The 23,682-nt window shown below is 38.2% G+C and overlaps 1 protein-coding gene across 1 annotated transcript in view; it reads right to left on the bottom strand.

The window, feature by feature from the left end:
* The window catches only part of LOC149264962 (uncharacterized), a 65,235-nt gene that overhangs the window by 25,647 nt on the left and 15,906 nt on the right, over positions 1-23,682 (bottom strand). The window contains exons 3-6 of the mRNA XM_089429041.1: positions 7,707-7,833; positions 5,398-5,550; positions 5,006-5,250; positions 4,822-4,891 (exon numbers count right to left, since the gene is read on the bottom strand). Coding sequence (XP_089285167.1) covers positions 4,822-4,891; positions 5,006-5,250; positions 5,398-5,550; positions 7,707-7,833 — 595 coding nt within the window. The remainder of the gene's footprint in view (positions 1-4,821; positions 4,892-5,005; positions 5,251-5,397; positions 5,551-7,706; positions 7,834-23,682) is intronic.

The raw sequence follows: 23,682 nt of genomic DNA, 5'->3' as shown, positions 1-23,682 counted from the left end.
ATTATTGAAGGAAAATATCAGCGCATCTTCTGAACCCCTTGTGTTGTGTATTCATTGAACCTCATGTTGAGCAAGATGGGGAAGCAAATTGAGTGGATTTAATTTATTTTTGAAGATACAAAATAGATTCAAGCATTCATCACAAACCACCACATGTCCCAAGGCATCTACAAGGAATTTGCGAAGTTGGAGCTCCTTAAGGTATCTAAACTTTAAAGTTTATTTCATAAATTCTAATTTCTATGACTCTAAATTCAAATATGTAAATTGGATTCATAAATGTCATGATTTGTTAATCATAATAGATATTCAATCAATTATGATTTTTAATTTATTGAAACATTGACACTTGCAAGTTGTCAAGACTCATTTTGTTTCTCACATCATAGTCTTAACAAGGCTTATGCAAATGAAAGAAGCATTACAATCAATGGTATGCAGTTCTCTTTGGAATCAATGGAGGCAATCACAATCTGAAAGAGCACAAGTAGTGACAAGATTGGTTGTTGATGATGAATGGTGGGAGAGGGTCGAGTACCTTTTGGCATTTACTAAGCCAATTGTGGATTTGCTTCGCATGTTTGACACTGAGATGCTTAATTTGGAAGAGGTGTATGACGACATTGACTCCATGATAAAGAAGATAAGGGTGGTTATAAATGCCAAGGAGAAGAACTCAAATGAAGTCTTTTACAAAGTAAAAGATATATTGACCAAAAGGTGGAACAAGATGACCATCCCATTGCACCTTTTGGCCTATGCAATGAATCCAAAATATTATTCTCCAAAGTTTCAAAGTGATCTAGAAATAACCGCACCAAACAAAGACCCAAAAGTCTCACAAGGATGTAAACAAGCTTTAAGAAAGCTTTCTGTAGATCCTAAAATTGGGATTCGAGTTTGTTAAGAGTTTGCTCATTTTGTAGGAGCAGAGAGTTTCGGTGTTGATATTGATTATATGCAGGGCAAGACCAAATTAAGTCCAATTGATTGGTGGAACCACTATGGTGGGGAACTTCCACATATCCATAAATTAGCCATCGAGATCTTGTCACAGGTTGTTAGTTCCTCTTCAGCAAAAAGGAACTGGAGTATATATGGCTTCATCCATTGGGTGAAGCGAAATAGATTGGGCTCCAAGAAGGCTGAGAAACTAGTGTATATTCATTCAAACCTTCGCCTTCTATCACACAAGAGTGACGAATACAAATTTGGGCCCACCAAACTATGGAATGTGGAACCAAAGTTGTCTGACTTGGATATGACGTTGAATGTCAAGTCTCATTTGATTTTGTTTGATGAGGAGGCACCAATAGTTGGATCTTCAAGTGGACATGGCAGCAATGCTCCCACTCTTGGAGATGATGGGGTTCTTAGTGACATGAATGTCCATTGTTAAAATCTGAAAGTTCTATGCATAAATTTAAAAATTCTTTGCAGAAACTTGAAAGTTCTATGCAAAAAAATTAGTGTACTTGCATAAAATTGAATGTACTTTGCAGAAAACTGAATGGAAATGAATGTACCCAGCAGAAAGTTGAATGTACCCAGCAGAAAGTTGAAAGTAGTTTGCAAAAAAACGAATGTATTTTACATAAAATTAAATGTTCTATGTTGTTATAATTACTTAGAATGCATATTTATTTTTCACAACTTTTTAGATCGGCAATTGTAGATAAAACATAAACTTAAGGATCATATGAAGACAGCCAAGCACAAATATGAGACACTGAGAGTTAGGTCCAATGACCAGGGCAAAACCCACAATAGGAAAACCCAAATGATCCTTTTTTTATTAGATTTATTCAATTGTTCAACAAAAGTGCAGAGAGAGGGAGAGAGACAATGAGAATGAGAATGAATAAAGTCACCAATGTCTGATCAACTTGCAGCTGAAGTGCTCTTGCTCTTTGCTTGAAGATCTCCTCCTTCTCTTGATCATATCTTGTCCTTCACACTTGCTCCAATTGTTCCCTTGCTCTTACTCTTTACTTACTCTCACACTTCTCTTGCACACACTCAACACTAGTTCTCCTTCTTCACAATAAACATGCTACTTTCAACTCTCACTTACTCTTGCTTAAAATAGATAAGAAAGGAGACGAGTTACAAAATGAATTCATGCCTTGCGCCAGTAAAAAGAGAATTGAATTCCATGAGGGAGGAGTTACTTGAAGAGAAGTGTAACTCATCCCAAGAATAGAGAGAGTACACGTCTTGAAGAGTTACAATTCAAATTTGGGAAAGAGAGATACACTTAGACATGAGAGAATATTTGGTGAGAGTTACAATTCGAATTGAATGAGGGAGTTACAAATGCATTTAACGAGGAGTTACATTTTTGTAATGAAATTTTATTATAGGAAGTTCAAACAAAACTGAAAGATATGATTTTTTCTAGGAGAAATTCATCCCTGAGCTACCAATTTTTAACATCAATTAAGACATATTTGATGATATGTAAATGTAATTTATGGCGGTGTTTTAAACTTTTGAACAATGACAATGTTTATGTTGAATCGATGATGATGATTTGTTTATGGTATATTCTGAATTGATGATGATGATAACTGATTATGTATTTTTAGATATAGAATCTAGATTCTAAGAGATGAATGGTAAGATGAAATTCTTATTTTGTTATATATGTGTGTGTGTGTCGCTTCCTTGTCATATTGTATCCAAAAATTTTGAAAATTGGCAGTATCTGTTTCAAACCCCGTATCCATTTCAGTGCAACTTAGGTTTTGACTCCTATAGTCTTTCCTTCATCCCTGGGTGCTTTCTCACATGAGCATAGGAACATGTATAAATTTTATGACAACTAAACCAAAGAAATTTTGTGGTTCCACCCAACTTCCCTCCCTCAAGCTTCGTCGCATTCTTCCATAAGTCTGCTAAGATCTCCTTGGGTTTTTGTTTATCATGACTCTAATTTTCATTATCATAATCCCCTTACATTTCTTCCTCCTTTCCATGGTATATGACAATATATTGCCTACTTCTATTTCTTCCTCACCATCACTAGTATTTTTACATCCTACCAACACCACCATCATAAGAAAAATGGGACCAAAAGGATATACCACATTGACATACCCATCATGCCTGTTGAATCTTGAGAATAACTTAGTGCCTACGATAGAATGACGGAGAAGGAAAAATGATGGAGATCAAGGGGGCACACTCACTAGGGTGCTTCCTGAATGCTCCCCCTAGGAGCATGCTTTAGGAGTGAAGCGTTAGGGTGGAGGGTGGAGGAAGAAATCCCCCACATCATAAATCTAAACCATTAGACACCAAACATGTAAAGTCATGTAAGGGATCCATTGGTATATGGTATAGGAACAACTTGGAGTAGTGGTTGTGACAATGACCTAGGTTCAAACCCTATCATCCCCTGTCTCTGGTATTTGTCAGAAGTAGTAATTGATATTGATATACCTTTGAGCACTCACTGAGATTACAAAATGTGTCATTCTTTGCTTCAGTATAAGAAGGTGGGATGAATTATTTTTGGGTTTACTGTCCATCAAAATGATGGGCTCCCATTTTTTTAAATATAAGCCTGTATGGGCAGATATAGCAAACTGCCATATATATAAGATCTGCATTAAATATATTATATAATCGAAGGAAAATTTACAAATAAAAACCTTATTTCTATCTCGATGCCCTTTTCTATTAGGTCCCACAAGGCACAAACCCTACTACTCTTTATAAACACTAAACAAATCACAATGATACTATGCAAGTGTGATTGTTGGTATTGGGAAATGGCTTGGTGTTGAGCACTGATTTGGCAGCTGAAAAATCATAACCGCAGTGGATTTTCAGCATATTTTAATTGGATTTGACACTCAACACAATGGAGAGACAATCTTGTGGCCAAAGTTCTGTCACAGCCATGGATATTTGCAATTTCTCAAAGAAACTTTTGTTGAAAAGTTGAAACCTGTAACAGCGTCATTCTCTTGCTGATTTTACACACATTTCCATCTACAAATTGAAGGAGAGGTAATTTCTCACGATAGGGTACCCATTTCATACATTACAATTGAGAAATGCACATTTACAGTTGAGAAATTTGAGTTTGTGATATCTAATGCCCTTTTTCACCATTTACTTCTGAGTTCTGTTAATGACAAGACAAATACAAAGATTCTAATTCATTAGATATTAAGGTGCAAGTTTTATGGTTTTCTAAATCCACAATTAAGGACTATTTTTAAAGGCTTAATTAACACTTAACATTAGTATATTTTATATATTTGGGACAGGGATACCTACGCCCTAATGCCTAACATACCCTGTCATCACCTAAATTTCTTGGGGGGTTGGTCTACGCATCCCCATTTACCAGAAACTTGGTATAACATTGGTTATCCTTGAAGATTTACATTATTGGGCATTGTAAACATGCATGTTATTTAACAACAGTGTTTTTAAATTAGCGTTCTTTTTCTTTTTCTTTTCTTTGAATTTTCCCAGTCAACCCCCAAGTTTTAATTTTTCCCCAGTCTAAGTCATCTTTTACTCTTTGACCCCACCGACTCATCCTCCAAGTAAATATGGTAAATTAATAAATTTGCATCTACCGCAGGGGCCAAACCCCAGTCATTGTAAACTAAAAACACAAATTAGTCCAGGCTACACACTAACAAAAACTTAAAAAATATTTTTGAAATGATAATACGCTGGCATATAGGTTATAGCAGATTGCCAGGATCATGTAGAAGAACTTCACAAAAGCAACACACTTCAACAAAGAAAAGATGCCCATAAAATTAGTGATTATTAATTTTGAAAAACTCAAGATACCTTATGGTGTAGTAGATCACGGATTGTAGCCGTAAATGATGTCAAAGATTCCATATTCTCTACTCCATACCTACATGCAAATATTGTTTTCCATACAGACTTCAAGAACTCGAAAATAAACCAGGTAAGAGTAAAACAAAATGCTCATATTTTGAACTATATAAAGAATGAAAATGACGCTTACTTTTGAACTGCAGAATTTATTTCCTCATATTTCAGCAGTAAATCAAGTGCCTCCTCCAATCTGCCCAAGTGGAAATTTGCCTTGGCACACATCTGCCACCGCCATAATTTGACAGGAAACTGCCCCAGACTTTCCAATGAATCCTCATTGCATAATTGATTGTCATTGTTCACAAAGCAATAGTTCCTTTCTGCAGATTCTAAGCTTCGCTCACATACCTGTATGACCTCCTCATAGTTTCGCAACTAAAGTGAAAACACAAGAACTTGAAGTCAAAATAATATAGATGCAAGTAAGGCTTTGGAGAAAAACTGCACTAGGACCATTAATCCATCTACAGCTAAAATACTTTCACAGTCAATCATATCACAACAAACAGACAATACACTCACTAGCAGAAGTGCTAAAGCTTTCAATTCAAGTAACCGCTCAGAATGTGGGCTGATTAACAAAGCTTCATTCACTATACGCAATGCATTTGTTGCATCTCCAGGATTTCTTGCACCTAGAAGCTCTGCTGCCTGATCTCTATATTCTGACACTTCCTGCCAATAAAAGACACAGTGACAGTGTCATCAACATAGCCAAATTTTCATATGCCAAAAGAAGCTCTGCAAAGGAATCATTAAAATACAAGCACAAACGTTCAATGATTGAAACATAACTTAAGTTTGGCTTGTAAATAATCAACTAAATTTGCACAAAAATACAGCTCATCTAATGCACCAGAAATACCTCAAAAAATTTCAGTCATGCCATTTGACATTTCAGTCAAAACAATATGTATTTGAGTCATGCCATTTGACATTTCAAAAGATAGAAAAAAAAAACAATTGGTCAATCAAAGACAGTCAAAAAATTTCAGGTCGGCCCTCATTCGAGCTCATTTGGAGACATGACAGAAGACGAAGAAATTCGATATCTGTAATAGAAGAAAGATAAAAAGAGGTTAAGATTCCAAAGACAAAAGGAAGTCAAGAAATAATAGAAGAAAGGTGAATTCTGTATTATATCTCCCACACATACAAGTTAGAAGTACTGTGACAGGGCCGAGGATCCACAACAAGACCAAGACTTTTCTTAAGTTCTGTGACAGGGCCGAGGATCCACAACAAGACCAAGACTTTTCTTAAGTTCTGTGACAGGGCCAAGGGTTTGAAGTATCCTACAGTTTGTGAAAAAGCCAAGAGTCTGAAGTTGTTTGAAGTTTGCAACAAGACCGAAGTTTGGAGATGTTTGAAGTCTATAACACTGCCATGATCTTTGACCTCTGAAACTAGGCCAAAATTCTGAACTGTCTAAGTTGACTGCTATTGACATTGACTTGGAGAGGAAGGCTGACTTGGAACCTTGAAGAAGTCTTTGGTCTTGGGTTGGATATCTCATTTTTGATCTGATTCTATAAGAAGAGGATTCTTCAGGTTTTCCCCAATTGTGGGGTTTTGCCCTGGCTTGGAGCCTATATCTTGTCTTCTTTGTGTCTTTGTGATCATGTTTTGGTAATTGCTTGATGAAGTAAAACTAAATAATAAAAAGCCAAAAAATATCACAAGTAATTATCAAGTAAGGAAAATCAATCTGAATCTACAAACACATTGATTTTTACTTTCTCTCGTTGTGTCTCCTCTTGTCTCTTCACCTCTCCCTTAGTCTTCATTTCATAACCTTCATTAAGCAAACACCTAGAGGCAATAAATCATCTTCCACATGCTAAGACACTAAGCCTATGCCGAAAACCTTCCAAAGCTACTATAAGCTTCAACATGATTAAGCTATGGTATGTATTTGCACTTCATCTTCTGTATATATGTAAAGTTTCCAACTATCCAAATATCATCTAATTCAATATTTGAATTTTAGATTATGTTAACTTCTTGCTTGGGTAGATTCTACTAATTGTTGTTCATGCTGATTTGACATAACATATAACTGAATTGCTTAAGTGATTTAGCACATTTTAAAGATGAAAGCAGATTTCTTGTTGTTACAAATTTATAATCTGCTGTAATAAGAGAATTTGGATCTTTTATATGCCTAGAAACGTGCACCCTAAAGCCTGTAGCATAGTGGTACTGAAGTACACTTGTATGGTATTTATTATCCTAGGCTGTCATGTGAAACTTGTTTGAAGAGAAGTGAAATATTTCTGCTGTAATTTAATATTTCAGATTAGCCCAAGGCTCAGTTCACAGGGAATAGATCTGGCAAGCCATAAGATTATGGTGAGATTTTGAAAGTGATGTTCCTGGAAAATTTCTACACATCAATGGAGAAGCACGAACAAAATGAATATGGATGGACCCCCAACCTGCCTCTTGATGCACCACCAAAACCCAGGTGGGGCCAAAACTTTGATGACCATGACCCTGCTCCGAACATGGGATCTGTTGTTGTTGTTTAATTCTTCATTGTGGCCAGCTGATATTTGATATTTGCTTTCTATTTGTTAATTTTACCCTTAAGCCATATGATTGCTGCTTTTTTGGGCTTGTTGTCACTTTGGGCATTGACTCTACCATTTTTAGTATGCCCTTGAGTGTTCTAGTAGCTACGTTTTGATCATGGCAGAAGTTTTATGTGGCCTACCTTTTTTGTATGAAATGCATGTATATATCATCCCTAATAGAGTTTAAAGGAAGATTTTATTCAGAAAACAAAAAACAAAAAAAAAAAAACAACAACAACAAATAATAGTACCAACCTGTGCCTTTCTCACACCCTCAGAAGCTTCCCCTGCTATTTTCAGGTCTGTGATATCTTTTACTGAACGTAAGCACCCTTTGAACAGTGCAACTGCTTCTTCAGTCTCTCCAAGCAAAAGATGACAACTGCAAACATATAATTACACTAAACACTAAGATGACAACAATAGTCAACATTATTGTAATACAAAGACAACAAAACATATGGAATGAACGTAGTGCAGTTCCAACTGCATAAAAAGATGAAGCACACATTCATGAAGGCATGTTATGTTCTCATTGTTAGATTATATTGCAAAACTTTCTACATTCAACACTATTAAAAATATCAAAATAATTTGCTTTCCCAGTTAAGGGACAGGTTAATGGCCCTGATATATTGACCCCTTTCTATATTTAAAAACCTTGCAACTTCTAGGCTAATCGCCAATATTTGAAGTAACACTATACCTATAAAAAATTTCAACATAACTAATGATTAATCCTAATCCACGGAACATTAGCAATTTAACTTATTGCAACATAAACCACCTACGTTTAATTTATATTCTGTCACAATCTGAATTTTAAACAAATGATTTTTAAGAAATGACATACAATTCAATTTGCACTACAGACCATATGCAATAGCATATGCCTTTGTTGAGAAACACTTCATGGGAAAGGGATCAAAATCAATTGGAACATTTTCATATTTTCCTCCATTCCAGACATCAGGGTTAATACAACTTCCCATTCCATCCGCAAAATGATATTTTCGTTTTGTTATCAATGTATCTAATGTATCTAACCATGGGTCATCACAATCTTGCTACCAAATTTTTCATAATGCTCATATGTCACATGCACTGCTTTTGCAAGTCATCACCAATCTAAGATCACACTTCTTCAAAAACTGTTTAAGGTATGACATTTAGACATTGATGCCAACATAAGTACTGTGTACCAATCGCAAGAAATAGATAGAAATTTTAAACATAGTTTTAACAATATTTATGACAGGATGTAACAGGAATCCTGATGACTCTAAGCAGGAAGAAAAGAGTTTTTCTTGCTCGGGATTAATCACGAGTCACTCTGACCCACAATTAATACATGTTTGACTTCGTTTTGAGCAATTTTGACTAGGCAAACTCAGTCAGCTTTACATAACCGTTTTCTATATTTAATTACTCCCAGAGCTTTCTGGAGTCTTTCCAGATATGAGTCAGACTCAAAGGTTATGCTCGAACTTTTCCTGATTTAAATCATTGTATTAAAAACCGACCAGTCTGAACTGGAAACCAGTCAAACTGGTCGGTTCACTGGCTAAACCATCCGGACCAGCCAAAAAACCCGGTTAGAGCCACCATTTCACCGTTCTTTTAGAAAAACGGGCCTTACCATCCGGTTTATGACGGAACCGGCCAGCTTATGGGTAAACCAGCCGGTTCCATCATAAACCGGCTGGTTCATTGCCACGCCGGCCATGGACCCACCGGACGGTTTTTTGGAAGCTTGTGAAGTGGTTTGGAGGGAAACTAAAGGTTGTTTCCCTCCAAAAACAGTGCTTCCAAGCCAATAAAAGGAGGTCTCCCCTCTCATTTGCCTCACACATCTCATTTGGAGATTTTGTGAGTTTCATTGGGAGCTTGGAGATTGTTGAGTTTTTGCTGGAGTAGTCATCTTGGAGGCTTGGACTTGGACTTGGAGCTATTTTGGATTTATTGGGTGCTGTTAGTAAATTTGGCATCTTCAAGAGGAGGCTAATGAAACTAATTTGCATTTCCAGGTAAGGATTTTCACTTGAAAAAATAAATATTTCACCGTTGTCCATGTATTTAATTTCTTAATGCGTTCTATGCTACATTGTTATCAAATCTCTAGTTCTATTCTATCAAATTTTGTAGGCTAAATATGCCCCATCTTTTTCCCAAATTTATCTTAGGTTTTCCATTTTCTTAGCTGCAATTTTTTTGAATTGGCAAATTTCTTTGCAAATTTCAAATATTTCTAGCGACCATGCTTTCAAAAGCCAAGGACACTACATGGGCTCATTGTGATGTGATTGATGGAAAAATGATATGCAAAGTTTGCAATAAATCTATTGGAGGTTGAAACAACACTTCGCTGGGATATGAGGTGAAGTAAAGCCATGTGATGCACCATAGGAAGTGATAAGTCCTGTTAGGGCAGAATACCTTGCCAAGTTTGAGAAGTTTGAGGAGAATAAGGCTAGCGAGAAGGCTATCCAAGAAGAAATTGCAAGGAAAAAGGAAATTTTACAAGCCACGAAAGAGAGTGGGTATGATGATTTTGAGATTCAAGACTCCTATTCTATCCCTTCCACCAATGACCCCTTTCACTATGTTCCTCTTGCTCTTGGATCTTATCATCATAGCCAACAATCTAAAGGAACAAAGAGGATGAACATCTAGTGTTATTTCTCATCCCCTGCCACCACTGCCTTTGTTAATCCCACTCCCTCCCTACCAAATCTAACTCAATGTCAACCCACTTTGGATGATCATTGGAAAAAACAATGCAAGGAATCTTCTTTTCAATACATTGTTAGATGGTGATATGATGAAGATTTCACATTTAATGTTGCCCACTCACCTTATTACCAAGCTATGTGGGACTCTGTTATAGCTACAGGAAAGGGCTTCAAAGGGCCTATTGTGCATGACTTGAGGGGAGTTCTTTTGCAAAAAGAGATTTCTATCATTGATGAGTAATCGGCTGAGTATAAAGAGTCATGGCTCAAAACAGGTTGTTCCATCATGTCAGATGGAAAGAATAGCACTATCATTAATTTCCTTGTTTCTTGCCCTCAAGGAACCATGTTTTTCAAAACAGTTGATGCATCTGATAAGGTCAAGGATGCAAACCTTCTATTTAGCTTTCGGATGACATTATTCAGCAACTGGGGGAGTAGAATGTTGTGCAAGTCATCACAGATAATGCCTCAAACTATGTTTTTGCTGGAAAGATGCTAGAGTCCAAATATAAGACCATATTTTAGACTCCATGTGCTACACATTGCATAGACCTCATGCTTGAGGACATAGGCAAAGTGGAGTGGGTAAAAAACACGGTAGAGCATGCCAAGTGCATTATAAAATACATGTACAACCACCCATGGGTATTGAGCCTAATGAGGAAAAACACTAGGGGCAAAGAGCTTGCTAGGCCTGCAATTACGAGATTTGCAGCTCACTTCCTTACGTTGCTATGTCTCAATTCTCAACAACAAAAACTTGCACAAAATGTTTTCTTCTGATGATTGGACTTCATCTCGGTGGGCTCGTAGACAAGATGGCAAAGACACCAAAAAGAGAGTTTTTGACAATTATTTTGGAAAAGGTTTGTAGAGCTTGTGAAAATTATCGAGCCCCTTGTTAAGGTGCTACAGATGTTGGATGGGGAAAATTGGCCATGGGCTACATCTATGAGGTTATGGATTAGGCAAAGGAGCAGATACGAGAAAATTACAAGGATAAGTTAGCTAAATATGGGCGTATTTGGGAGATCATTGATCACAGATGGAACACAACTCCATCGTCCTCTACATGCAGCTGGGTATTTTTGAACCCGAAGTATCATTATAAAGCTCAGCTAGGAGATCCGCAAGTTGGGGAGCCCTGAGATGGATTGTATGACTGCTTGGAGCGCACGGTCTCTAACCATTCTGACCAGTTGGAAATACAGACAACTTACTCTTTTCAGTATGGCAGTAGGTACCTTTGGAAAAAACTTGGCAAAAATGGCAAGAGATGTGGATCAACCAAGTAAGCAATTCCAATTTGTTTTTCTTTTAAAGTTCAATTGTTTACAAATTTACAATTTAAATTGTCTTAAAATACTTGTAAATAAGTAATGAAATGAACTAAGTTACTAATTAATACTTTTTTCTTCGCAACACATTGGCGGGAGTCATTTGGCCGCCAACATCCTCAATTGCAAAAGTTTGCAGTTAGAGTCCTTAGCCAAACTTGCAATGCTTTAGGTTGTGAGCGCAATTGGTCTATTTTTGAGCGCATACACACGAAGAAGAGAAATTGTTTGGTACGAAAACGTCTAAATGATCTTGTCTTCATGCAATACAACCTTCGACTAAGGCGCAACCAAATGATGAACAGAAGACTTGATCTAGATCCCATTGTGTTGGACGATATTGATCCAACATCAGAATGGGTGGAGGAGACTGAAGATCCTAAGTTTGAAGTTGATTTTGATATTGACATGAAGTTAGGGGGGGTTGATCCCAACGCAAATTTGGTAGAGCCATTGGAACCAGAATTAGTAGTTGCATCAAGCAAAGGCAAACAACCAATGGAAGGCACTAGCTGTGCAGCGCAACCAACTCGTGCCTCCATTAGGTCTAGTTCTATTGTTATTGGTGCTACACAAAAAGATCTCCTACCCACAAGTGACTCTCTTCATACTGAAATCTTGGACCTCAAAAAAAAGGAAGAAATCAAATTCTAACAAGTATTATACAAAAATACTAAAACCCAACTTGGTTCTTGGGTCTTGTAGGTGGTAAATGGGAGAGATAAGACCCTTCCCCGAGTAGACGTAGAGGAAGTCAAATAAGCGAATGATCCAATGAAGCGTGGAAACTTAATCTAAAGGTTCAAGGATTTCTCCCTCAAATTCATTGCCCCAAAAACCCATACAAGCAAGGGCCTTTTTCTTCCAAGACACCTTAAGCCTCCCAAACCTCAATCCCGAGAGCACTTGGTATAGTTCAAATTCCACCCTGCCCTTCCAAAGATTTCAAACTTTGGGAGACAAACTATTTGCTCTCAAAGCCAAGCAAAGACTCTTTCAATTCTTCATAAAATATTTTTGGACACTGGACAGGAACCTTCACTTTCCCGGGTTGCGGAACTTAAACATCTTGAGATCAAGTAGTAGAAGCTTGAAAAGCGAGGAAATGGGTAGTCGTCCAAGATCTTATAGCAATGATTCATAAATCTGCTCCCCCTAAGATATTACCAACCCAGGTCTACCAAATGATACCCTTTGATGGGTGGGAGTAGAGTTTCAAGCATTTAGATCAGATGTTTAAACTATAATGTGTTAATTTATCAATGTTCTATGTTGTAACAATCACTTCAACAATTTCTTGTTTCAGTAAGAATAAGTTTTCCAAATTTAATTTCAATCACCCAAAAACAGTAAGCAATTGTAGATAGACCAACAAATAATATGAACAATAAAAGACAACCAAGATCAATGAGACACAAAGATTTAGGTCAAAGACCAGGGAAAAACCCCACAAGGGGGAAAACCCAACCAGATTCTTCTTCTATTAGATGTTCATCAAATGTTCAACAGAGATACATAGTCCAAGTACATCCAACAACAAGTCAAAGGTCAAAGCCTTGACTATCCAAGTCAATAATCTAATAACCAACCAAAGATAAGCATAAAAGTCAAATATGGTCAAAGTACCAATCCTGCAATTTTCAACCCTATTAAAGTTCAATCAATGCAACTCTAACCAGTGAAATTCAACGGTCAAATGTGCTCAGAAAAGTTTGTTCAAAGCAACAAAAAATTCAACCTCTTACTCAATCAAACCTAGTCAAAACAGTCCTCAAATCTACCTCCAAATTCGGTCAACTCACAAAGTAAACCTACGATAACCCTAGCTTTAGATCTGCGGTCAAAGATGGCCAAAGTGCCCAGAAAACTTCGGTCAACATACCAGCCAAAGTGGCCTTCCAAAACAGAGCAGATTCAAGTCAAACCAAGTCAACTTAGGTCAAAGGAGGTCAAAAATCAGAAAATCAATGAAGTCAACAAAAGTCTCCTCTCTCTACTTCGCACGTGTCAACTCGGCCCTGCAATTTCAAAAGTGATCGAACCAAATGAAGAAGATTTGATGTGGGATGAGATGGCTCCAAGTTATGTCAAGTTAGGTCTATTTATATGTGAGTTAGGAGGTCGAATTTCTCCTCTAGAACGACTTGACAAATTTGAGTTGACCCAAACGAGCATTAATAATAATAGAAAAATCCATGTCCAAATTTAAATTTTCCCAACTAGAAGAAGGGTCTCATTAAGGCTTGTTGGGCTTCTCCAAGAAGGGCACTGCTCCATCAACTACCAATTTTCAACATAACAGGATCATTTGGTACTCTCCAAGATCACTTTATGACACACAGACCCTCAAATACTCTATGTGACAAAGACCCATACGAGTCTTGTTCAAACTATATTAGAATATTACTTGTTTTCGACTTGCAAACTAGATACACAAAGAACTGATGGAGTTATGGGTTCAAATTGTGTTACTCATTATATCTAGTACTTGTTCTAGGAAAACATCGCATGATCAATTCTAATGAGGCAACTCATTTCACGTGGGTCAGGATTAATGGCATATCCCCTCTTCTCGGGGACATCTTCATTAAAATCTGTTCTTTCCCCCTACTTCATCAGATAATGCTCTCTATAGGGATTATAGTGAGGAACACCTACCTGAACTTATAAGTTGATGTTGTCCAATATTTAATATAAGGTGAGGTCAACCTTATGGGGGGCTTCAATGCCTACAAAAACCAACAAACACTATTTCACAACAAATCCAAGAATGTTTTACACCTAGTCTCAGTGAACCTCCACAGGATGTTAGAGAATAGGTTGGGACCCTTTTCAATTTATACAAAACACCAACTACATTTGGGTGAGTCTCATAAGTTGTTGATCCTTAATGGCTTACCTGTAACTTGATTTCTTAGAGATTGGAAATTTCATATGTTTCCCTTACAATTCCAGGGCTAGCGTTGTCGACTAAGTCCTAGCCAATCAAACATGTTTTCATATATCCACCAATTCTCAATACTTCAAAGTGCCATAGTGGCCCAAGCTCACGATATGTGTCATGACTAAGGTGATCATTAATGTAATCTAATAATGATTCATAACGCTCAAAATTCTTGTCTCTCATTAGTTTGTACCATGGTGACTTCATAATGTTGAGTTTTCACGGCATATGAGAATCTGGTTTGAATCTTAAAGTCTCAAACTCAAACACACTCAAATGCCACAACTATACTACTTTGCGCGGCACAATATACACACATCAGTGAATCAACTAGTGCAGAAGAAAAATTTTAACGTTTCAAACCCACTAAATGTTATATTAACAATCTATAATACAACAGGCTTAGGGCTCCTCTACCACGGATCATGGCCCTTACATACAACCCTGATACAAGGACACAACTAGGACTTGGTGTTGGTCACTTTGACTACCAATCTACCCTGAACAAGACACACTTTACCTACTTTCTAATGTGGCGCCCCGCGGCCCTTTCAGTCCACATGCCCTGAACACATCTGGCAAGTCCTCTTGCCTTCCCCATCTGTTGATCACTTCAACTGAATCTTCAATTGCTCAGCCTACCACTATCGATGACCACAACTCCTTTTGTGTCATTGAACTTTGGCTCATCAAACAGCCCACTAGAATTCCTCCTACTCCATTAGGATGGTTGCTCATTGTGTCTTCTGGAGCTACCCTTGTTTCACTGAAGTCTACCCATCTGCAACTTTTGAACTAGGGCCCCAAATCTACCTCCTAATAGTCCACGACTCCTTTTATGATTGTGTACTTGAGATCTTCTCCCACTCCATCCTACACTGTGTCCTGCAACGAAAATCCATTGTTCACAATTCCATTTGTGAACAATGATCCCATCTTCTTGATCTGCCCACATAAAGTCACTCCTTGACTAATCTAGGGCTACAAACATACTACCCTTAGTTTTGCAATTTGACACCTCAAATTGCACATATCTAAACCCACAGAACTGCCCTCATCTAGGGCTTCTTCATTCTGCCTTCATTATTGTGACATATCAGATTTCTTGTCACTCACTTTAAGGTCTTCAAACTACCCATACACAGTTAAAACTTGATTGATCTAGGACCCCAAATATGGAGATCTCAATTCTGCAATTTGTCCCTCAAATTGCATTGATATACTGTCGTTCATAATCTATTAACAGACCTCCATAACCAGCACTTTCTCTTAGCACAATCAACCTTCCACTCTGCCATCTTCCCACTGCTCTTGCGGCCTCTTGTATCATACGTACATCTGCGCTATACCAGACATAGGGAATAAATCTGAGGGTGAATCTATGCAGAGAAAGCAACCATATCTAAGGCATCAACTATTATTGTTCAATCCCTTAAACAACTCCTCCATCCACTTAGCAATCTTCTCCATGGCCAGCCCTCTTCTAGCAGCTCCACACAGCCCTAAAACCCACTGCCAACACACCAGCAACATGCAGTCTATATTTAGTCTTGTTATTAATCAAACTAGGCCACTTATCTTGTTGCGCTGAGGCCTGAGGGTGCTCGACCCTCCTGGCCGCAATTGTTCTTAGGCCTATGGACCACCTACGAAGCACACAAGCGCTTGGTACCTTCTTCTTGCGGATTGGAGAATGATCTAGGCCTCTCGACCCCACCTCTTTACACCAGCAAGACATACCGTTTTGTGGACCTTTTCTTTGCAAGGTAACTAGGCCTTTCGGCCACCTTTACATGCCCTAGAACAGGCCTGTGGCCTTACCCACAGTTCAGCGAAACCTCTGAGAATGCATTGCTGCTAGGGTTGAAGAATGCCTCCATAAGAACGAGTTATCTAGGACACAAACCCTCCTTGTTGCATCTCTCCTTGAGGCTCCTTGCTGCCTTTTTGAGAAGTTCATTGCACTAGGATGGATTAGAACTCGACCTTACTATGCAACCCTAATCAGCCTCCTAGCTTGGCCTTCTTTAGGACTACATCTCAACCTCCCTCCTTGATCAAACGAGCTCCCTCCCACTTGATGCTCTAGCCTTCCCTTAGGCCTCTTTAAATAGCTCTTCCTTAGGCCTCTTAGGAACCCTCTAGATCTTAGGGGTTTTATCCACTTAGACCTTAGGAAATATTAATTTTCCTTTTAATTTCTTTTTAGATTTTAAACCCCTTCTTGGGTCTAAAACCCCTCTACTTGGGTTCTTTGCCCACAAAGCCTTTTGTGACCAAACTTCACAAACCCAGATCTAGGCTTGTGGAGTACCTCCCAAGCTACACAATTCAACAAATGATTCTCCTATAGATAAGCATATCACTTCTTAAGTCAAGTTATACTACTAGCAACCTAGATATGTTTTCATGTCATTTTCCTAGTTATCACTCACACCCCTTCACCAGTGTTCAGTTGCTTAAAAAGCCAAATAGCAGTGATGTTTGATGCCAAATGCTGAGCCACAGAAGATATCAGAGCTAGATGGGACCCTCTCCGTTTGCAAAGTGCTTGGAAAGAGCTTTCAGGGGGGTATATAGAAGTCCAAAAAAGGGTTCATGGATCAGAAGTTAGGGCCTACTGAAGAATCCCTTTAGAAAGCTCAGAAAACCCAAAAAATGGCTAAGCTTGAGGGAAAAATCGCATATCAGCGTCGACGGGTCTAGGCAGATCGCATATCGACGATCGGCGAGGTTTTAAGACTTAAGACAGCATAGACGGGGCCGATTGCGATACAATGTTGTACTGTCGGGAGGGGTCGATTCTGATTTACAAAGGAAATGGCTACACAAACCAAGGGTCGAGCCTCCCCTTCTCTCTCCTCCACGTGGCATCGGCGAGCTCACAAGTCTGAAACTATAAAAAATAGTTGATATTGCGATATGGACCAAAATCATCAAGGAGGGCCAATTTTTAAATACAAAAGAAAGCATGGAAAAATAGGGCTAGGCGGGCCTCTTTCTCTCTCCTCCAGGGGGCCACGTGGCGGCCTCTAATTGGTCCACCGAGTTGACATGGCAACTGACGTCAAAGATGACGTGGCAAGTACGAAAGATGATGTGGGAGGTGGACATGTGTCACTCATTTTGGGCATTTTTAGGGTTCCTATGGGGTTGTTTCCATGTGCCACATGGCAACACTCACAGGGTGACACATGGCAGTGATAGTATCAGCAACGACGTCAACAGGTTATCGACGATCAGCAATTGACTCTCGGTCTTGGGCTTATCGCCGATTGCGATGCAATAGAAAAAAGCTCCAGGTGCGATATATTATAAGCTGCGATTTACAAATATTTCGAGTCCGGGAAATCGATCGATGAGGGACTTATGTGATATAAAGAAAAAGCCCGCTGCACAACAAGTCAAGGCCTTAAGCGCTTTAAAGATAAGCCCCTGGTCTCTGCCCGTGGTCATATGAAGAAATAACAAAGCGGCTATAATAAAAGGGCATAAAGGATAAACACCTAAGAGTTAATTAAAAATGCTCGCTTGTTTCATATGTTTTGGTGTTAAAAGGCCCGTGACCGATCCATTGTTCGCTACAACGTAACGCCAACAGGAAAGCGCAGAATTTTAATGGGTGGATGGGTCGGCAACTAGGCAGTTTAATGAAGGTATGGGCGCATTCATGGAAGGACTCAGCCTGTAACACGCCTCCATAAGTCGGTGCCGAAAGTAGTCAAAGGAGAGTTGATAGAAGTCGACCGATGCAGCAGTAAACTGCCTCAATAGCAGAGAGAAGCATGACAACAACAGGGACATGGCTCCATCCAAGGCCTCCACTGAAGCAGCAAGGGGACACCTCCTCCTTCCTCTCTCGACTTTCTTTCTCTGAGCATTTATTTATGTATTTTTCCAAGAAAGGGATTCGATCCCTGTTGTAATCTTAGGTAGGTGGTAGCAGAGCCTGACAGAGCTGAGACAGCTAGTCTAGCATGACAGCTGGGGCTCAGGCTCAGATATTTTAATTGTAATTCAAAGCTCTCCCCCTCTTCTTATAAATAGGGGGATGAAACATAATACAAGGGTTCCGGATTCTCAGACCTGCGAGGGCTAAACTATGTGTTGCCATTTTGGTTCAATATGTTTTTATGGGACTTCATTGATATCATGGCTGAGTGTATGGATTGGTTATTGGGCCCTTTGGGATAAATGGTGTTTCCCTGTTGATTCCAAGCATGATTAATGTGCAGCAAGTTCCTCTTGGTAATCTCATTTCACCTGTGTTTTTCTTTCTTTGAAATAGTGTAATGAACGCAGTTGGTTCCTCTTCAATCTATGGATTTATCTTAGCTGCTTTGGCAGAGAACGATACCCATGTTATGTTTGATCTGAAACCTTCTTTTGCTCCTCTATTTCTATCATCTCATTGGAAAACCATGGTTTAGGATTCTGTCTTGCTTACAGCCCTATCCATTGAATTCCCCTTTCTACTAGAACATTGTTGCCTAGGATTATGTTTGTTACAACCCTATGCATCTATTTCTCTCCCTCCTTTCCTCCTCTCCACCATCAATACAACTTCAGTTTAAGCTGTCTCATTTTCATGTGTCGGCCACCAAAAGGAGAAGTCATTTCTCTTTGAGATTGCCCAAATACCCCCCAGCATTTGGATCCATGAGTTGGCCTGAATCTTCCTCTTTGAAAGCTTATTGAACCAAGCCCCTCTTATTTCATTTTTTGTTTTAAGAGTGTTGTAACCCCCGTACAATATAACCTCACAAGCACTCTATTTACGATGTCCTAGGCACTGGTCTACAATCAACCCAGAGGCTGTCTCTAGGGAGCTTTCTTTGTCCCCTGTTGCACTAGTGTTGCATGATGCAAGATTTAGCCACAACACACCCCCTCATTATTTTCATGCATATTCATCAATCCCCTGTTGAAGTTGTAACAAGGTTAGGTCTTCATAGCGTATATTTATCATTAATGTTGTTATTATGAATTGTCAAGCATGTTCTTCATGCTAGAGTCAAAAAGAATTTATTTTGAGTCAAAAGAAAATTTATTTACGTCATGTCCCAATTGGGCACTTAAAAGAAAGAGAATTTGAATTTTTAGTATGAGTCATAAGTCTACAAGATGACCAAGTCAATCTAGCCCTCCAAGCGACACCTATTCGACCCTCCTGGACAGCTGTATATATAAGAAACAAGTTCAACCCCTCTGAACCTCATTCAATCATCATCACAAGAAGCATATCTGAACCTAGCGAAGGAGAAGAAGAAGTCGAGTCAAAGGAGAGAGAATACAAGTCAGAAACAAGAAGCATATTCCCAAGTTGACCAAATCTTTAACTGCTGCAATTTGCACATGAGAGGATTGTAATTTTGTGGAAGGAGCTGAAATTTTCCGAGGTGATTGCAGGTCGAAATTTGGCCCTAGTTGCATTCCTGAAATTTTGAAGTTTGACCAAATTTGAAGTTGTTTGACCAACATTGACTTTGACTTTTCGAGATGACTTGGAGGAGGTTTTGTGACTTGGTATCTTGGTGGCAGTTTGGTATTGGTCTTGGCTTGGATATCTCTCATTTTGATATGATTCTATAAGGATTGGTGGGTTTTCCGCTTGGGGGTTTTGCCCTAGCCACTGGCCTAATTTCTAGTGTCTCTTGTCTCATTATGATCTTTATTTCTTCGAATGATTGAACAAATGTATAATTGCTTGATGAATAAGACATAAAGAAGTAATAAGAAGACATCTAATTTTCAAAAGTAATTATCAAGAACAGGAATTAAATGTTAGAATGCATTGTACTTGGTTTCTCAACATGGTATCAAAGCTAAGGTGAAGGAAGGAGGCTTGAAGATCACAATTTGTTGGCACTCTTAAAGACATCCTTATAGAAGCTCTCTCTCACTTTCAAGTAAGTACTCTTCTATTCTTTATGTCTGACACTTCTAATCAAATGGCATCTATTTGTAAGGAGGGAAACAAGCTTGAAGGAGCATCTAAATTCAAAGCTTGGAAGAAGAGGATTAATTTAGTCCTTATAGAAAATGAAGTCGTGTAATTTGTTTTAGGCAAAGTTCCAGCACCAGATAAAAACAATGCTCAAGTGGCCACGTATAATAAGGGAGAAATCAAAGCTCAAAGGATTCTCTTTAAATCCATCAAAGATCACCTCATGAGTTTTGTTTTAGAATTGTCAACATCCAAGGAAATTTATGATACTTTGGTGAGCTTGTACTCCATCAACACAACAGGGCATAAAATATATTTACAAAACCAACTCTATGGAACAAGGATGAAAAAGGAGGACAACGTGGCTTCATATTTTATAAAGATATCAAAAATTAGAGATCAACTTCAAGGGGTTGGTGAAACTATATCTGATTCTAAATTGATCACCACTGTAATCAATGCTTTACCTAAAACTTGGGATGGTTTTGTTGGAGACATTTATGCTAGAAAGGAAACTCCTACTTTTCAAGAGTTATGGGTTGCTTGCACTTCAGAGGAATCAAGATTGAAGGCCAAAAGCAATACTCAACCTCATAATGAAGATTCTTAAGCTTTTGCAATGAGAACAAAGAAGAAATTTGGATCTGAAAACAAAAATGTTGGTAACAAATCTCAAGGAAATAAAGATATGTCCAAAATCCAATACTTTGGATGTCATGAATATGGACACTACAAGAGAGATTGTCCTAAGAACTCTAAGAACAATAAGAGGAAGAAACTACATGAAGCATCAACAGTTGAAGATGAAGAAGCTCCGAAGAAACCCAAGGACAAAAATCAGAAGGATCTCTATTATTGAAAGTTGATGAAGAATATGGCAAGCATACATAATCCTACATCCACTCTTGTACCAAGTTTGAAGTAAAAGTTTACTTTTCATTTTGTGTTTAGAAGATAATAGTCAAAGTAGAACTTAAGCTACATGACCTATGGGATCTAGTAATTTGTCTAGATTGGTTCAAGGGGATGAAAAATTAAGAGGGAGTTCTTGGTCATCTATAGAAATCAACATTTTGAAGTGTGTACATTCTTATGAAAAGAAGCCTCGTTGACTACTATCTACATAAAAAGACTAGTAGGAATTTTTATTGATTAAAGAAAGGAGTTGCATGGTAGAAACTCTTGTGTCTTCAAGAAAAGAAGAGAATATCATCATGAAGGTTCAAAGGAAGCTAATATTTCTCTCAAGGATCACAGGGATATGATGAAGGCAACCAAAGTTTTGGTAAATAGAAGAAGAGCAAAAGCAAAGAACGTGTTAAGAAGTCTATATCTAAAACAATGGTCTATTTGCTTTGAAGTATGTCTAAGTTCTATCTTGCAGCGAGATAGAAATTCAAAAGCAAAACTTTTAAAGATTCTTCTAGCCAAAAGGAGTTGATTTTTTATGAGACATCGATTCGAACATATACATCAAAGAATAAAGCCAGTGATACTACTAGAATACATAGATGTTGACTAGTACAGTGCATTTCAGTTTAAGAGGGAACAGACTTTACAAAGCAACGGCAAGGGTTGCCTAGACTTTGAACGTAGAAGAAAGAACTGGAAGGACATAGCATAACAAGAAGATGTTTTTGAATATAGGAGGAGCAAGCAGTTTGAAGTATGCATTCATTAAAGAAGTCGAGATCTAGCATGCAATAGATGGCAGTATGAAAGCAAAATTCAAGAAGGTTCTCTTGTTAAATAGAAGTAGTTCATATCTCAGTTGGAAGAGTTACCCCAGATTTGTGAATGAAATGGAAAGAGGAAACTCATGATTATAGAAGACCTCGTACTTTGATCAATTGAATGATTCAAAGAACTCATAAAATTAAAGAAAAAGGTATTGACTTCAGAGGTAGATGGAAGCAGAATGTGACATGGAGAATCTTGGATCGATTCACAACTAATTGAGACTTGGCAAAAAATTGATGAGACTTTTCTTGGTCAAGGGAAGCACATGATCAAGATCCTCCAAAAGTTTAGAATGATGGATTGTTGTTAAAATGTGCAACTAGGGCCAAATTCCACTTTGGGCAATCCATTTGAAGAAGATGATTATTGGATTGAACTCATCTTTCCGAGATGTCCAAAATTGATCTAAGGCTCGCTAAAATCGGACAAGAAATATGTTTTTGATGTCAAGCCCACAAGAACACATTTGGTCAAGGTCGGCCTGGGGTCTCATTAGTCAAATTGACCCTCTTGCATCACACATATAAATAGAAGAGACCTTCAACCTCGTTTGGTGCATTCCACACACAACATATTCTTCTCTCCCTCACTGATTGGATCATACAAGTCTAAGGTAACTTGTTCTTCTTCCACAAGTGCGAGTTTTGGAGCTGATTTGACCTGCGTTGACTTTTTGTTTTGGGGAGACTTTGACCAGCATTGACCGAGGGATTTAAGGGACAGTTTGACTACAATTTTTGTGGGAGAATCTTTGTTTGGGCAGGCCACATAATGTTGCAATACTTTGTAGGCAAGTTGACTTGCTCTGACTGCAAGCATGTTTTGACCGCAAAGTTGACTTTCTAGTTGGCCGATTTTCTAGTACTTGACAGAAAAGGAATTTCTAGTACTTGTTTGTTGTTTCTTGATGAGTAATCAATTGCGTAAGAAACCCCTCTATTCATGGTGAAACATAAAGCTTTGTTTAGAAAGTGTTGGCTTTTCTCAAGAAAATTATGTAATCTCCAAAGAAAAAGCAATACAAATGCAAAAGAGAAAAAAATAAAATTTATAAAATAAAATAAACTCAAAACCTAAACGCTAAAATAGCTTTTAAAATCCATGCAAATATCATTGTTATCACACATTTTGTGAAGTAATACAAATGATTGACCCACTACGTCAGTTCGAGAGAATTTGCAAATTTTTGTGTAGTTGTCACAATTAGTAATCACCACATTGCACTATTAGCAATCAATGCATGAGAGGATAAAAGTCAAGACTTGAGGTTAGAAGCCAGCGTTAAACTCTTGGATCTTGGAGACCTCAAGCTTCATCTTTGGAAACTCGAAGAAAGCATGAAACCAATGCCACATTTCAATTACTATAATTCACATGCATGTGCATTATTGAGAAGCTAGAAGCCTCAAAGAGGTCATGACTTGTGATGTCCCAGTGAATCCATAGTAAGAAATCCCAATAAAGAGCAGAAGACCCCACGTGTGGACAACATTTGTGTTGAAACAATAAGTTGATCAAAACCTGTGAA

Source organism: Pinus tabuliformis, chromosome 6, assembly GCF_031772625.1.
Source record: "Pinus tabuliformis cultivar Carrire ecotype Pingquan chromosome 6, CPIR1, whole genome shotgun sequence".
In the NCBI taxonomy this organism is placed as follows: Eukaryota; Viridiplantae; Streptophyta; class Pinopsida; order Pinales; family Pinaceae; genus Pinus; species Pinus tabuliformis.
This window is presented reverse-complemented; position numbering and strand designations above follow the sequence as displayed.